At 33.8% G+C, this 16,025-nt stretch overlaps 1 protein-coding gene across 3 annotated transcripts in view; it reads right to left on the bottom strand.

The window, feature by feature from the left end:
- Positions 1–16,025, bottom strand: part of ARHGAP15 (Rho GTPase activating protein 15) — a 584,181-nt gene that overhangs the window by 465,501 nt on the left and 102,655 nt on the right. For all 3 annotated transcript variants that reach the window (XM_072960912.1, XM_072960913.1, XM_072960914.1), the window contains exon 5: positions 14,975–15,062. In XM_072960912.1, coding sequence (XP_072817013.1) covers positions 14,975–15,062 — 88 coding nt within the window. The remainder of the gene's footprint in view (positions 1–14,974; positions 15,063–16,025) is intronic.

The raw sequence follows: 16,025 nt of genomic DNA, 5'->3' as shown, positions 1-16,025 counted from the left end.
TTAACTTATGAACTGGATGGAGAATTACAATAGAAAATGTCCAAATTCATTCCAATGCATTAATAAATAAAATTAAATAATACATCTCAGCATGACAGTTTACAAAATGAGAAATACATTATGTACATAAAATCACAATATTCCCATTTATTCTGACCTTTAATAAGACTGACCATATGGAAAAATTAAAGCAAATAATAGAGATCTGGGGGGAATTTAAAAGTATGCCAGCAAAAAACAAGTGGTTCGGGTAAAAGTCAAGCAAATAAAAATACTAACCTCAAGAAAAGAAAACTAAGGGAAGTAGAGGAAGGATTATATAGAAGTGATCCTAATAAACAGTTCATTTTTACAAAGTTAAAGCAGAAGGACCTAGGCTTGAAGAACAACTTGAGGGACTAGGCTTTATTAAGAAGGGAAAATTGTTGGTGTTAAACTAAAGTGTTGTTAAATATTGGAATAAGTTGTTCAGAAAAGTTGTAGAATTTATTTGGAAGACAATCAAGATTTTATTCAAGAAGTCTGAAATTAAATGATCCTTTAATAGAAAACATATTTCTGATTCCACAGCTATGAAATACATAAAAAGTCTGCTGATGAACTACATGATGCCAATGTATCATATTGCACACCATTATAAAAATATACTTTAAAAAGTTGACTAAATATGAATTTAAATCTAGGGGTGTACATATCATGTCTCCTCTGGGTAAAGTTAAAATATAAAGGATTGATTTTTAAAATATTTAAATATAATTATTTAAAAGTTTTTTTCTCTGATTTAGATTAAACCTTTGGGATTAAGTTCCCCATTTTTCTTTATGGAATATTTGGGGCTTTTAATGTATATTAAAAAAATATCAAAGGCCAGATGCTCTTTTGCTTGATGGAATTTTCCACGATGAAGATTGGGTATGTGTGTAGGTAACAAATCACTGGGCCACTCATTCTCATACCCTTATTACTAGATGTGGTTGATAAAAAGACAGGGCTCAGATTTTATGAAACAGATTATTAGCTACCATTTTTTACTTTGGATTAATTGCTATTCCAGAATATGGACTAAGATTGTCCTTTTCAGTTTGAAACATGAAACACAAAATCTGTTTAGAGGAATTAAGTTTTATCACATAACTGGTTTTGGTTCTGGAAAATCAGTCATGGAAGAGGATAAAACTCACTTATAAATTCTCATTTGGGCAAAATGATTTAGGAAAGAGTGCTGAATGGATACCTGATCTTATTAATGTCTAAAGTATGACTGCTGTCAACATAGAGGAGGATGCTTTGATTGTAAGATGTGGGTTTTATGTATATGAATATAAATGGTGTTAATAATAACTGAAATTGTTTCTACAGTGAAATTTTTCAGTACAAGACCAAATCAAGCCAGATTTTCAGATAAGCAAAGCTTTCTTTGTGATTTGGGATACCAGAGTGTTATGTGTTTGTATATTTGTTTTTGTGTTTTTTGAGAAGAAAGTCTTCTCTCTTTTTTAAGAAGAATTTATTATATTTATTCCTGAATCAAAATCTTGCTAGAATAAATACAAAAGCTTCTATTTAGTCTACTTTTGTTGCATGCTGATACTGTCTTAAATTTATATTACACAAAAAGTTTATTTAATTCTGCAAGGTGAGTAGCTTGGGCACAGTTTTGATGCCTCAGGCATCCCCTCAGATTTCCTCCTTAGACCCTCATCCACTCAGTCTGCCTCAACTGACTCTACAGATGACCAGCCTTGTTTGGCACCTTCTTGGAACACAAGGCCCTCCCCATTGCCAGAATGCAGATACGCTTTTGGCTCACAGACCACTTCCAGATTTGGATGAAATGCCATTTTAAGGGGGCAGGATCTGACTTTCTGAGTGGCCATCCAAGAGTGTGGCCAAGATCCATATAATACAGGCAGTAAAGACTCTGGGTGATGAATTGTAACCAAAAGGAAGCAAGAATGAGAAGAAACGTGGCAGATAAATTCCTTCCCCTTCCTCCAACTGTCTCTCCTACAAACTGCTTCATGTTTTCTCCAGACAGTTTATTTGCAGCTTCTTTTCAAGTCAAGTGGTACACCTGCCCAGTGGTCCTCTGTGTCTCTTTGAGACTCACTGTAGAGTAGTAGCCAGCAGGGCAACACACCTCTCTACTATTTCCCATCATTCCTGCCTCCTTTCCTTTTTACTTCACTCTCTGTGTCCTGGATTCATGTCTCCCAAATAAAGCATGGGTGCTTAATTTGAGTTTTTGTTTTCTAGGAAGTCAGGGCTAAGACAATCAGTGTTACACTCCTGTGGCAAGGATGGACAGCTTTCCATCCAAATATGTGTAGTGCTTCCTCTTCAGGAGTCTGGACTTGTCACTGGTAGGTAGGTCACCAGTCAAGAGCTCCATTTTTCTTCTATTCTACTTTGCATCAGCCTGTAGCCTCATTACTCATTCTTATCATTGAAATGTAAGCAAGAACAATGTGAAACACTTCTGGGCTCACAGCTTTTAAAGAGCATGCAGACCTTCCTATGTTCGCTTAATTTTAGCTTCATCTGCCACTAGGGGATGACACAACCAAAAGATGGGAGAAGTACCATGTAACAGAAAGCTGACCAGGAATATCTGTTTTGGACTGTGATTTGAGCAAAAATGAGTTCTGTGGAAATTGTGAATAGTATTTGGACAGCAGGTAGTGTTTCTTTACCTTAAAAATGTTTATATTATTGTTAAGAAAATTAGACAAGATTTTTTTTAAATATACTGTCATTAAGTGGCAATTTGGGCATTTGAATTCAGTTTTAATGAACACAAGCATTAATTAAATAATGCAATAGAAAGTCTGTTCCAAAGCCTATGCTTTTAACTACTATATTCCATTGTTTCATCTGGCATTAATAACAACAATAATAAGTATAATTAATATTGGTTATCTTTGCTATGTGTTAGGCATGTTACATCAATTTTCTCATATAATGTCACAATAGCTCTATGAGGTGGGTACTCTTCTTAACCCCACAATGCAGTTGAGAGATCAAAGCACTACAGCAACAAATAAAATGTGAACCTGGGATTCCTAACCAGGTGGTTTGACTTAGAAGCTCCTATTTCTACCTAAAGTCTCTATTTCTACCTAATATGGTATACTGCTTCCCAGAGCATTTCAATTTAGTAGTGAATTTTAAAGGAAAAATAAAAACATATATTCAGTAAATTAAAAACTGCACATGGAGTAAAAGTCCATTTTCTCTAAGAGAAATGCAAGCTCTAAATCAGATGTATTTCATTGACCAAAATGATAAACCACAGAGTCAAGCTTCATAATTAAAATAGTTTTCTGAAAGAGCCTAAGGTGAGGCTTATTGGACAATAAGCTATTATCCATTTATAAAGCACCCTATCAATTCCATAGATTTTTGTGGTTATTAAAAATTATGTAAGATACAGAATTTATTGTGGTTATGGCCAAATCCTGAGAAAATTATAACCAGAGAACATGGCTTCATTTATAGTAATATCGATCACTTGATTTCATTTTTTCCTTACAAAGTTTGTGTTAATAAAAGGCTAGAGTTCATTTTTCTTTTTTCTTTTCTTTCCGTCTCCTTCTGTCATTCTCAAGATTTTGGACTGTTTTTTCTCTTTTAAAAAAAGTTACAAATGTATGATGAGGCCATATGATAGTGCAATTTATGGATGCACTAATAACCCGCCCCAATGGCAATCATGCTGACTTCGCCAAAGCACTATCATCGTGAGAATTAAAATATTAAACAGATTTTAAACGCTTTCAATAGGCTCAGGTTGGTAGATCTATTGTTTGCCCTTCCATTGTTATGATCTTTTTGAGCAGGGATCCAAATAAAATCTTACCATTCACTTTACAAAGATAAAATCATTCCATATTCATTTTGCACAGAACACTCAATAATTCATGAATAGCTTTCTGATTGAAACTATTTTCATTTTTTTGCTAAATCACATCATTTTACTCTCATAAATAAGTCCATTTTGTTATTAAAGTCATGCTACAGTGAATGAACATTAGATGTACTGCATTATTCAATTAATGCTTGTGTTCGTTATTTGCACTGGAAGTAAACAATATTTAAAAAGTAAACAAATTATTTTAATGAAGTCTTTTATATTATTCTTTTTTTGCTTTCCAGGTTATGGTTGAATGAGTGGTTTTAAAAAGTTAATAGTTTATTAAATGCCTTGGAAAAGTTTTGTCATTAAAAGTAAAATTTCCAGCGTTTGCCTTTGATTAAAAGTATTAACACAATGTAAAGTGAAAAACATAAAAGTAGCAAAAGACACCTGGCGTTACATATGCAATCAAACGTGGGCTCCATATTAAACATACTGGCTTTAGAATCGTACAATTTTAGGGGAGAAATAATCCCTAAAATGTTTATAATACTTCTGAATTTATATCAAAAGTGACACTAAGTTTTCTGAGAACCATGTGATAAATATAAAAGAAATAATTAATTGATGAGAATAAGGTTCACTTGGTCTGAGTTTTGGTGTATGTGGAGATGAGAAATTTCCTAACCAGAAATACACTTTGCACAGTGCATTTATTTCAGTAGAGTGCCACACTGAATATATATTCTGGGTCACATGAAAACACTACCAGGTTTGCTACTGGTGCTCACTGAAGTGCTGATACACCCATGTTTCAAGCACAGCAATATTTTTAGTCCTCCTTAGATGAGCAGCCCTGTTTGCCTTCTTTGTACTAAAACTTCTTTAGAAATACCCAACCACACTGTTAAAAGGTTAAAGACATATGAGAATGTTATATATTTTCTGAGAAGATGCCCTGTGATTTACTAAGTGCATTGGTACATAATGATGACAAACTTAGCCAATTTGCTATTTTCTTTGTCAATAAGAAAATAGGCCTTATTGTTCTCCTCTATTTCCATAGGTTTTTTTGTTTATTTATTGAAGTATAGATAACTCACATTATGTTAATTTCAGGTGTACAGCTAAGTTATTCAAGTTATATATACATATATATGTATTCTTAAAGTCCCCCACTATTATGCTACTGTCAATTTTTCCTTTTATGTCTGTTAGCATTTGTCTTATATATTGAGGTGTTTCTATGTTGGGTGTGTATGTATTTATAATTATTATGTCTTCTTGGATTGATCCTTTAATCATTATGTAGTGCCATCTTTGTCTCTTGTAACAGTCTTTATTTTAAAGTCTATTTTGTCTGATATAAGTATTGCTGCTTCATCTTTCTTTTGATTTTCATTTGCACGGAACACCTTTTTCTATCCCCTCACTTTCAGTGTTTATGTATCCCTAGATCTGAAGTGAGTGTCTTGTAGGCAGCATATATACAGGTCTTGTTTTTGTATCCATTCAGACAATCTAGGTCTTTTGGTTGGAGCATTTAGTCCATTTACATTTAAGGTAATTATCAATATGTATATTCCTACTGCCATTTTGTTAATTGTTGTGGATCTGTTTTTGTAGGTCTTTTTTTCCCCTTTCTTCTTTTGTTCTTTTCTCCTATGATTTGATGACTATCTTTAATTTTATGTATGGATTCCTTTTCCTTTTTTGTGTGTATATCTATTATAGATTTTTGTTTTGTGGTTACCATGAAGTTTTTCACTCCAAAGAGGATGAAACCAAAGAAGAATATACCAAGACACATTGTAACCAAAATGACAAAAATTAAAGATAAAGAGATAAATACTAAAAGCAGCAAGGGAAAAGCAACAAATAACATACAAGGAAACTCTCATAAGGCTATCAGCTGATTTTTCAGCAGAAACTCTTCAGGCCAGAAGAGGGTGGCATGATATACTTAAAGAGACAAAAAAAAAAAGTACAACCATGAGTACTCTACCAAGCAAGGCTCTCATCCAGATTTGATGAGAATCAAAAGCTTCATAGAGAAGGAAAAACTAAAAAAATTCAGCACCACCAAACCAGCCTTATAGCAAATCCTAAAGAAACTTCTCTAGGTGGAAAAAAAATGCCACAACTAGAAACAAGAAAGTTATGAAATGGAAAAGTTCACTGGTAAAGGCAAACATACAATAAAGGCAGGAAGTCATCCACACACAAAGCTAGTAGGGAGATTAAAAGACAGAAGTAGTAATATCATCTGTACCCACAAAAAGCAGTTAAGGAATACACAAAATAACTAGAGGTAAAATATATTAAAAACAGAATCATGAGGGTAGGAGAATAGAAATGCAGAGTATTTAAAATGCATTTTAAATTAAGGGGTCAGCAACTTAAAACAAGTGGAGATAGACAGACAGATAGATAGATAGATAGATAGATAGATAGATAGATAGATTACATAGAATTTTTTAGACTAGGTCTCTCAGATAATGTAACAAGTTCCATCTTCTTTTTTTAAACCTCAAGAAAAAAATGTAAATTCCCCAAATCTATCTCTGAAAACTCACTCTCTCTTAATTTGAGGTTATATAGTATGATGCCTATAGAATGAAATCATCTCTTCTCACAATCTGTTAAAGACCTTTCATGAACTGATTCCACACTGACTTTCTAACCAAGTTAGAGTGTCTGCTGTTCCACAATGCTGTTCCTCAACTTATTTTGAGGCAATACCTCACTGACAGTGCATCCAAGCAACTTACAAAAGAAACTCAAAATAGTCTGGACTGGGGCACATTCACCCTAGGCCTCAGGAAACCTCCAAGAAACATTTTAAAGAGCAATTATAGCACATACTAATATGTGGAGCAAGGCAAGAGATCGGTAATATCTGGAAAATAAACAAGTAAATTAAGGAATTAATTTCCCATATCTTATCATTGCTTACTCCTTTAACTCTATTTAAAATGTCTTTTCCCCACATTTCTACACTGAAATCCTACTTATCCTTCAAAACATGCTCCAATACTGCTTCCTCTATTGTAATAAACATACACATGATTCTGTTTCCTCTACCAGACTACATGTCCCTTGAGAGCAGGAATCATATATTATTCATCTGAGTATCTCTCGGGTTTAACAACACATTATATGATACTTGTTAGGAGTTCTTGATGGTCTATAAAATAAATAAATAAATGGGTTTTCTAAATTACACAGCTTCTTCCCCATGAGGAAATCCATCATTTTTTCCTAACCGAGAATGCAAATTTGCTACATCCCATAGCTAGATTCAAGGTTCTACTTCATATAAAGCAGATGCTCTAAAATAACAAAGCATAGAAGGCACATAGGCAGAAAGTTGCAGTTGAACTGCTGGAGCCAATTGAAACACTTTACTGATACTAAAATAAGTGCACCTGAAAAATTCAAAGGGTGTGAGTCAAGGCCTCAAAAGATAAATCAAATGGACAACTCTTGTTTCTATGGGACTTCTCTGGCACCAGATGAATCAAATAATACTGTTGGCGCTTTTGAGGCAATAGTTTTTGCCCTTGGACTAAACAGGTTGAAGCTATGATCGTAGAAGAATCAGCTTCTTCTCTCAACTTTTCGCCATGATAGGCCTGGTACTTTTAAGATAAGTAACACCTGGGTCATACTGCCATTCAGTATGTATTTGTTAAAAGAGCCATGAGAGACTATTCTAGAGTGAGGATGTCTGGAGAATACTGACCCACTTTACTAGAGAGTTGCCCCTGGTAGCATATCTCAGCCCATGACATTCTTCTCTGTCCTTTTCTTTGATCCTATCATCCAACAAAACTAAAAAGTCACTTCTCTTTTTAGCACACAGACCTTGCCCATTCTCAGTTTTATGCCATTACTCATATTTTTTACTGCACTGGAATTTTCCCTGCCCACAAATCTCCACATATTGAAATTATAACCATCCTTCAAGGCCTAGTTCAAATTTTTCACAGATGTGAGCTCTCCCTCCTTTAAATCTCAAAAAAAAATAAAAGTCTATGTTTCTTATTTCATCTCACCCTACTTTTTGGCAAAGATGCTATAAAGCAAAGACTATATCTTGATTATATCTCTATGCCTTATATGTAGTCCTAACGAGCAAGCTGTTCATTGTAGGATTTCAATACATATTCTTATGAAGTCTTTTCCCACCAAGGCTTATATAAATAGCACGAACTTGATTAACCAAATGCATATTTAAATGAAAGTGAGGTAGATTATAATGAGAAACTACGCTATTTGGATCAACTCTCCCACTGAAAACAATGACAAATGCTAGATATAATATTTCTTTTTAAAATTATCTTAGAAGAATTGAAAGTATGAAAAGATAGTGGGAACTTTTAGGATAAATATTTTGGGGAGGTGAGAATATGAACCCAGAGAGAAGAGCAGAATACCAAGTCAACATAACTGCACCTGGCCTGAGGGCATTGGTTTATACTGCACATTTGAAACTTGGTCAACTGACCACACAGAATAATGGAAAAGATGCTGCCTGAGTTCTTATAAAATGATAAAGAAGAACCAATATTTAACTTTTTCCTTCTCTCCAAACCCAAGGGATTATAAAGAAGACTGCCTTTGTAGATAAGCAATGTAAGAGAAGTTTAAAAAACAAAAAGGAATGAAGAATAATTCTGTCCCTGAGAAGGTATATCACAGCTGTAGCCTTCCTATTCTGTACATATAATTTGAGCATTTTATACTGTTAACTTAGATTGATCTAATTAATCATGGGAAGTCTTTCAGACCCTTTGAGAAAAATGCAGAATATTCTAGAGTAGGACAAATTTATCCCAGGCCTCAGAGAGCTTCCAATGATATTTCAATAACAATGATTAATGCATAGTCAAAGATAAGCAGACACACAAGGAAACAAAGCAACATGAGTAACAACAAGTAAAAACAGACTGATACAGAATTCAGATGTCAGAATCACAAGACACAGAATATGAAACAACTATGCTTTCTAATATTCACAAAATGAAAGAGAGTCTTTAAAATATTTGTGGAAAAAAACTACCAAGTGAGACAGTAAATTAAAGAAAGAAACAAACTCCTAGAAATTAAAATTACAGTAATTGAAATAAAAACAATGTTTGTCACAAAGGGAGTTTTAAATTAAAGAATCAGAAGATAAATCAAGAGAAGTTACTTGGAATGCAGCTCAGAAAGACAGAAAAAAACGTAAAACGTGGAAGATAGAGTGAACATATACTTAACTAGAGGCTTAGGAGAAAATAACAGAAAACAAAAAAGATGCTACATTTGAAAAGATAATAGCTGAGAATTTTCTAAAATACATTAATGACAGTTATAATCAATTTCAAGAGGCCTGATACTTCAGGCAAGGAAAATACAAAGAAATTGACATCTGGATGCATCATGGTGAAACTGTGGGAAAACAAAAGTAATGAGGAAAATATTGTAAGCGGCCAAAAACAGCAATTAGACTAACAGGTAACTTCCTGATCACAATAATGGATGACAGAAAACAGTGGAAAGATATTTTTGATGTGCTGAAAGAAAATAACTACCAATTCAAAATTCTGTGTCCAAAGAGAATATATACACAGAATGAGGGAGAAATAGAGACATTTTGAAACAAGCAGACACTGAGACAGACTGTTACCACAAGATTCTTACTATAGGAATTTCTCAAAATATACTTCAAACAGAAGGAAAAGTAATCCTAGAAGAAAGGGCTAAGATACAGGAAGAAATAAATAACAAGGAGCATGGCAAATACTGGGCAATATAAATCAACACTGATTTTATAAAAGCAAATAAATAATGTCTAGCGGTGTTTAAGAAAAAGGAAAGAAAGAATTAAAACACCAAGTGAAATAGCACATATATTGGAAAAGGGATAAGTGGATTAAAAATATTCCAAAGGAATATTTTGGAAGAGAGTAAAGGGATTTGAATAGCGTTAGTCTTTGATAAATTGTAATTCTAGGCAGGTTACTAAAAGACATAAAATATATCATTCCCAAACCAGTAGAGAAAAATATGAAATGATTAAAACAAAATGAAAGAAAGGAAAAAGTAAGACATATTTAAAGAAAGTAACAAAAATAAAAGAAATATTTACTGTGATTTCATTTTATAAATTCAAAAGCAGACAAAGTAAGCAATAATTTTTAAGGGCTATATATATATATATAGTTGATAAAATAATGAAGAGTGATAAAATAATGACTAAAATGCAATTTAATTCTGTGGTAAGGGAAGAGGCTGTGATGACAAGGGACAACCGGCAGGGGGAGCCCTTAGACGGCTGGCAGGGTCCATATCCTGACCTGGGTAGTGGTTATGTAGGAGTTTAATCAAAAACAGTTAAAATATACATATATGTTTTATATATTTTACTAAAAAATGGTTTCTGCATCATATTGAAAAGACAATATCTTACAATTTTAAAGTGACTTACAGATCAGAATATAGAATAAAAACACTGTCCTTTCCTATAATCCAGAAAATCTGGATCTAAGGACACCACTGGTTTTCAAATGATCCTTTTCACAGGAGGGCCAGCCAGTCTGTTCCAAACTTTCTCTGGTCTGAGGTGAAGTGAACAGAACAGAGACAATGTATGTAGATACAGGAGGAGAAAGTCTCTCTTGGTAAAGAGTGTCTTTCATTCTGAGAGTTTATCCTACCTGGATTTGGGATTAGGGTATTATGTAATGCCCTTTCTGTTAGAAAGTAACAGTGGTAGTATGTGGTAGTTTACTCTTTAGTGCCCTTATTAAGAAAGAATAACAGAAAAAATCAGTCCTCCTTTTCCTCAAATAGTTCACTGAGGAAGCAGAACCTATGAATCTCTGATTTACACACACTAGTGAAATGATTTTGTATCTCTTTTCAGGGGGAAGCTGCTTTTAATGAAAATGTGACTTGGACTATTTTATGATGGCCATTCTGACAAGAGTGAGGTGATACCTCATTGTGGTCTTGGTTTGCATTTCTCTGATACTTAGCAATATTGAGCATTTTTTTTCATGTGCCTGTTGGTCATGTGTATGTCTTCATTGGATAAATGTTTATTTGGATCTTCTGTCCATTTTTTGATTTTTTTTTTTTGGTATTAAGTTGTATGAGCTGGTTGTATATTCTGGAATTAAGCCCTTGTCAGTTGCATCATTTGCAAATATTTTCTCCCATTCTGTAAGTTGTCTTTCCATTTTATTTATGATTTCCTTTGCTGTGTAAAAGTTTGTAAGTTTAATTAGGTCCTATTTGCTTATTTTTGCTTTTATTTTTATTGCCTTGGTAAATGCTAGAGACCGTGTGAAGAAAAGGGAATCCTCCTACACTACTGGTGAGAATGCAGTTTGGTGCAGCCATGATGGAAAACAGTACAGAGATTCCTTAAAAAGCTGAAAACAGACTTATCCTGTGATCCAGCAATCCCACTCCTGGGCATATAAATGGAGGAAACTCTAATTCAAAAAGATATATGGTCCCCAATGTTCATATAGAACTGTTTACAATTATGAAGACATGGCATCAACCTAAATGTCTATCTACAGATGACTGGGTAAGTAAGTTGTGGTATATATGTATAATGGGATAATACTCAGCCATAAAAAAGAATAAAATGGTGCCATTTGCTGAAACATGGATGGACCTGGAGATCATCATTCTAAGTGAAGTAAGCCAGAAAGAGAAAGAAAAATACCATATGATACCACTCATATGTGGAATCTAAAAAAAAAAAAAAGACACAAATGAACTTATTCACAAAACAGAAGTAGACTCAGACATAGAAACAAACTTATGGTTACCAGTGGGGGAAGAAGGTGGGGAGGAATAAATTGGGAGTTTGGGATTTGCAGATACTAACTACTTTACACAAAACAGATAAGCAAAAAGTTTCTACTGTACAGCACAGGGAACTATATTCAATATCTTATAGTAACCTATAATGAAAAAGAATACGGAAAATGAATATATGTGTGTATATGTATGACTGAACTATTATGCTGAACACCAGAAATTGACACATTGTAAACTGCCTATACTTCAATAAAAAATACATTAAATACAGTAACAGCAAGGTAAAAAAAAAAAAGTGACTTGGTTATGATTAAAAGAATTTCAGTGAAAAAGAAATATAGCCAAACATGGAATGTGGGACCAGGTACAACTTTTTGTGACATGATGCATTAAATGTGAAAGTAGTAAGGCTAAGAGACAATGGAGGAAGATGAGGGCCCCAGGAAAATATATATGGACTATCAGGAGGTTACCTCTAGGGCCTCAGAGAAATGGCTTCATTTTAATAATTATTTAGTGCTCAGACACATTTTATGCTGCCTATGGATACACAGTTCTTTTTTTGGAGACTGTATATGCTGGTGTTCCTTGAATTAATACAGTTTTTTCTTCTATACATGTGTGAATCAATTTAAGCACAAAACTAATACAGCACAATGATATGTTATAATTATATTATACTCTATATCATGTAATATAGAATATAGGTATATTTTAATAGAGTATATTATAATAGAATATGTAATTATCTTATGGCTACTATGTATTTTTTGTTTGTTTTGTTAACTAATTATATTCCTTGCTAATTCTCTTGACAGATATCACTATCCTCGCTTTACAGATGAGGATTCTGAAGCTCAGAGAAGCTGAATTCCCAAGTGGCAAAACTAGAATAAACTCCCTTGTGGTTGAACTTCAAAGCCCTGCTCCGAGCTACTTTGCTGCTTTGTCTCACCACTGCATTAACATTGAAATATCATCCCTATACAGATTAAAATGCCATTTACTCTTTAAACCACATTTTGCACTCACTTAGGCAATTTCTACTGACTCCTTGGAGGAAAGGACAGACTTTTTCCCAGAAGTACAATGAACAATAATACTAAGACATGTGTAAGAGGGTACAAGAGAAATTTAGAAACTTGAGCATAAATCTTTCAAAATAAAACCACAGTATCTTTAATCAAGGCCTGGCAATCATCGTATCATTTCTCTGAGACTGGAATTGGTAAATGCGGGCTATCCCACTAGGCCTTTAATATTCGGTTAGAAATGTATCCAAGAAGTTGACTAGTAAGACAATTCATGCAGTACAAACAGGAATCTGTAATTTTTCCCCCATTACCACAAAACACAGTTAGTTCTTGCCCTGGATTTGCTTTGAAGACAATGAGCGCCTAGGAGAAACCATAAGACCACTGAAAATGGGAGCAGAAGTAACAAATAGGGACTGCCAAAAAAAATGTTAACGAATTTCTTCCAAAAGTAAAATCTACTGTTAATTTACAACAATACTAAACCCTGAACTGGAGGCATGCAATTAGTGACTTGCAAGGTTCGCCTATAAATCTGAAAGGGAGTTTTTTTTCACCTGTATAAAACTGATATAAGCAGCTGATAATTATATCTCCTGGTACAAGGAGATTAAAATAATAAAATAAAAATAAACCAAATGCTTTAATTTGGAATCTAATCTCTCCCATTATCCCAACACATTCACATAAACTCTGCTCCAATGAAATTCTTCTCACCCAGCAGGACGAAGATCATCTTCTCAGCAGCCAAACTCAGCAAGGCAAGCGGCTTCTTCCCTTCCTGACTTCCCCCTTAGAACTCATTCAAAGGGAAGACAAAGGACCCGTGGGTGGAAGGGAGTTGTTTTGTGCCTGGCCCTTAGGGGTACTTTATTTTTCTTAAAAAGATTATCTCAATATTACTGTAGCCAAAAAATAAAAACAAAACAAAACCCTAAAACAAATTTCTGAGGCAGTTTAAATTAAAAATACAAAGGACTGAGATATATTTTTAATTTATTCATAATTAGTTTACATATTGGACTGCACCGAGACTCCAAAATCAGCAAGCTACTTGGGGATAAAGGCTACTGCAATTATCAGGAGCAAGCCAAATGCTACCTTTTGTTCTTCCTAAAATCTTCTCCTTTAAAACAAAAATTCTCCTAGCAAATGATTTTCTATTTCCCATTTAAAGAGGATTAAATAGCAAACACGACTAGTGGCTGGAAAGCAAAGAACTTTCCATCTTTTATTACCTGCCAAATACAAATTAGTTCATTGTGGTTAACTCCTGCCAGGAGACCCCTTTCCCTGCCGCCCATCAGGCCGATGGGGTATGGCAGGTTGGTTCCTGCCCGGAGTCCTTCCTAATCAGGAGGCTGTCAGACATGCTGCTTGCCCACTGTCTCTGACATCGTGCAGCAGCTCTGGTGTTCAGGCAGCAAGGTTTTGAGCTTGAATTGCCCCAGTAACTAGCTCAGAATTGCTCCTACTTACTGTCACTGTCAAATCTTTGTGGGCAAATATGAGGCCCTCCTCCAGGTACAATCAAGAAGCCCTACAAATTTCACTTTGTGGTAACTATAGGATACAGAAATTGTGTTAGCTCCATTAGACAGAGTCAGAACTATTCGGAAAGGTTAGCTGGATATAGTGAATGTCACAGTTAAGACTAAGATAAAAAATCACTTTGTTAACTTAGAGTGTTTCCTCATTGGTAACACCCTATATTAAGGTGCCATTTATAAACAGTTTATTATTATTTATTAACGTGTGAAGCACTTTGTAGTATGCTAGATAACAACTTAAATTCATGTATTAAAGATGCACATACATGGTTTAATACGATTTACGTCTTATAATATTCTTTAAAACAGCTTCCCATAGTCTCATCTGTTAAGCATTTATTACTAATGCATTTTATAACATACTTTATAATACATTATTTGAGCAAGTAGCTGCATTTAGTGATCATTTCATAAATAAGAATAAAGCATTTATAAATGGCACCTTAATTTAAAGTGTTACCTTCCCATTACTAGATAGCTGCTCGCCATTCATCTCATTTTGTGATTATTCTCCAAATGCACCACTTAATAAAACAGACACTAAGTTCTATTTTCCCTTCATCCGATTAAAAGTTTATTGAGTCATTTCCTCCATCTGCTTTCAGAGGTTGATGGCTTGGAGGCTGTAGTGTGATTTCTGTTGAAATCAAACTTTCAATTCAACAATATTTCTGTAAAGATGATAATAGTAGAAACAGAGAACTACCCACCATATTAGACAGAGCCTGCTGCTTGGATTCTTTGTAAAATTCAATTTTTCGACTAGAAAGAACAATCCAGGAAGTAGACCAGTTTTTCCTTAGGAGAGAAAAAAGTTAAAAAAAATGCATTATCACTTGAAGAAATCATTCACAGACATTATATGAGCAACATCTGAAATGAGTAGAGACTATATTCTTAACTAGAATGCCTTAAAATCTTTTCTTTTTTAAATGCTATAGGTGGTACGAAATTTAAGTAATAATAAAACCATTCTGTAATTTTTAAAGATCATGGCACTTACAGTAAAACTTTTATAATTTGTAGATACTCCCAAAATCTTTTTCAATTATTAAAAATCCAACTTTTGTGTATCCATGTTTCCCACTCTATTAAAAGTCTGTTTCTACAGCAAGCTAAAAATAGCAAGGTAAAAACAGAAATCAGAACCCTGTCCTTTATTGTCATATCTCTTCACAGATTTAGTATAATTCAGAGTCTGAAAAACTAACCAGCTAATGTGTCACTGCCTAGTTCAAAATATTTTTCAGAGTAGAAAACGATTAGAAAGCAAAGAAATGCAAATAAAAGGAGTGAAATGTTTTTTCCTTTTTTGCCAATCAGCTAATGTGTCACTGCCTAGTTCAAAATATTTTTCAGAGTAGAAAACGATTAGAAAGCAAAGAAATGCAAATAAAAGGAGTGAAATGTTTTTTCCTTTTTTGCCAATCAAATTGGCAAGAATTAGAAGGAATAATACCAAGGGTTACTGAGAGTGTGGAGAAATGGATTCTCCCACACAATTTTAGTGGAAGTGTAAACTAGCACATCTTTCTAGGAGTGAATTTGGCAAAATATTTTTCTCAAATATTTTTAAATGTGTGTATCTTCTGATTAAATAAGCCCATTCCTATGAATTGAAATCTATCCTAAAGAAGTTATCTCCTAAGTTAAGGCTCTGTGCACAAGAATGAAGCACACCATTACTTCTTAATTCTGTACCTAAAATATATAAAATTAAGAGATGGTTTGTGTAAATTGCATATAAAGGATTCACATAAT

The sequence above is a fragment of the Vicugna pacos genome, chromosome 5, assembly GCF_048564905.1.
Source record: "Vicugna pacos chromosome 5, VicPac4, whole genome shotgun sequence".
Classification (NCBI taxonomy): Eukaryota; Metazoa; Chordata; class Mammalia; order Artiodactyla; family Camelidae; genus Vicugna; species Vicugna pacos.
This window is presented reverse-complemented; position numbering and strand designations above follow the sequence as displayed.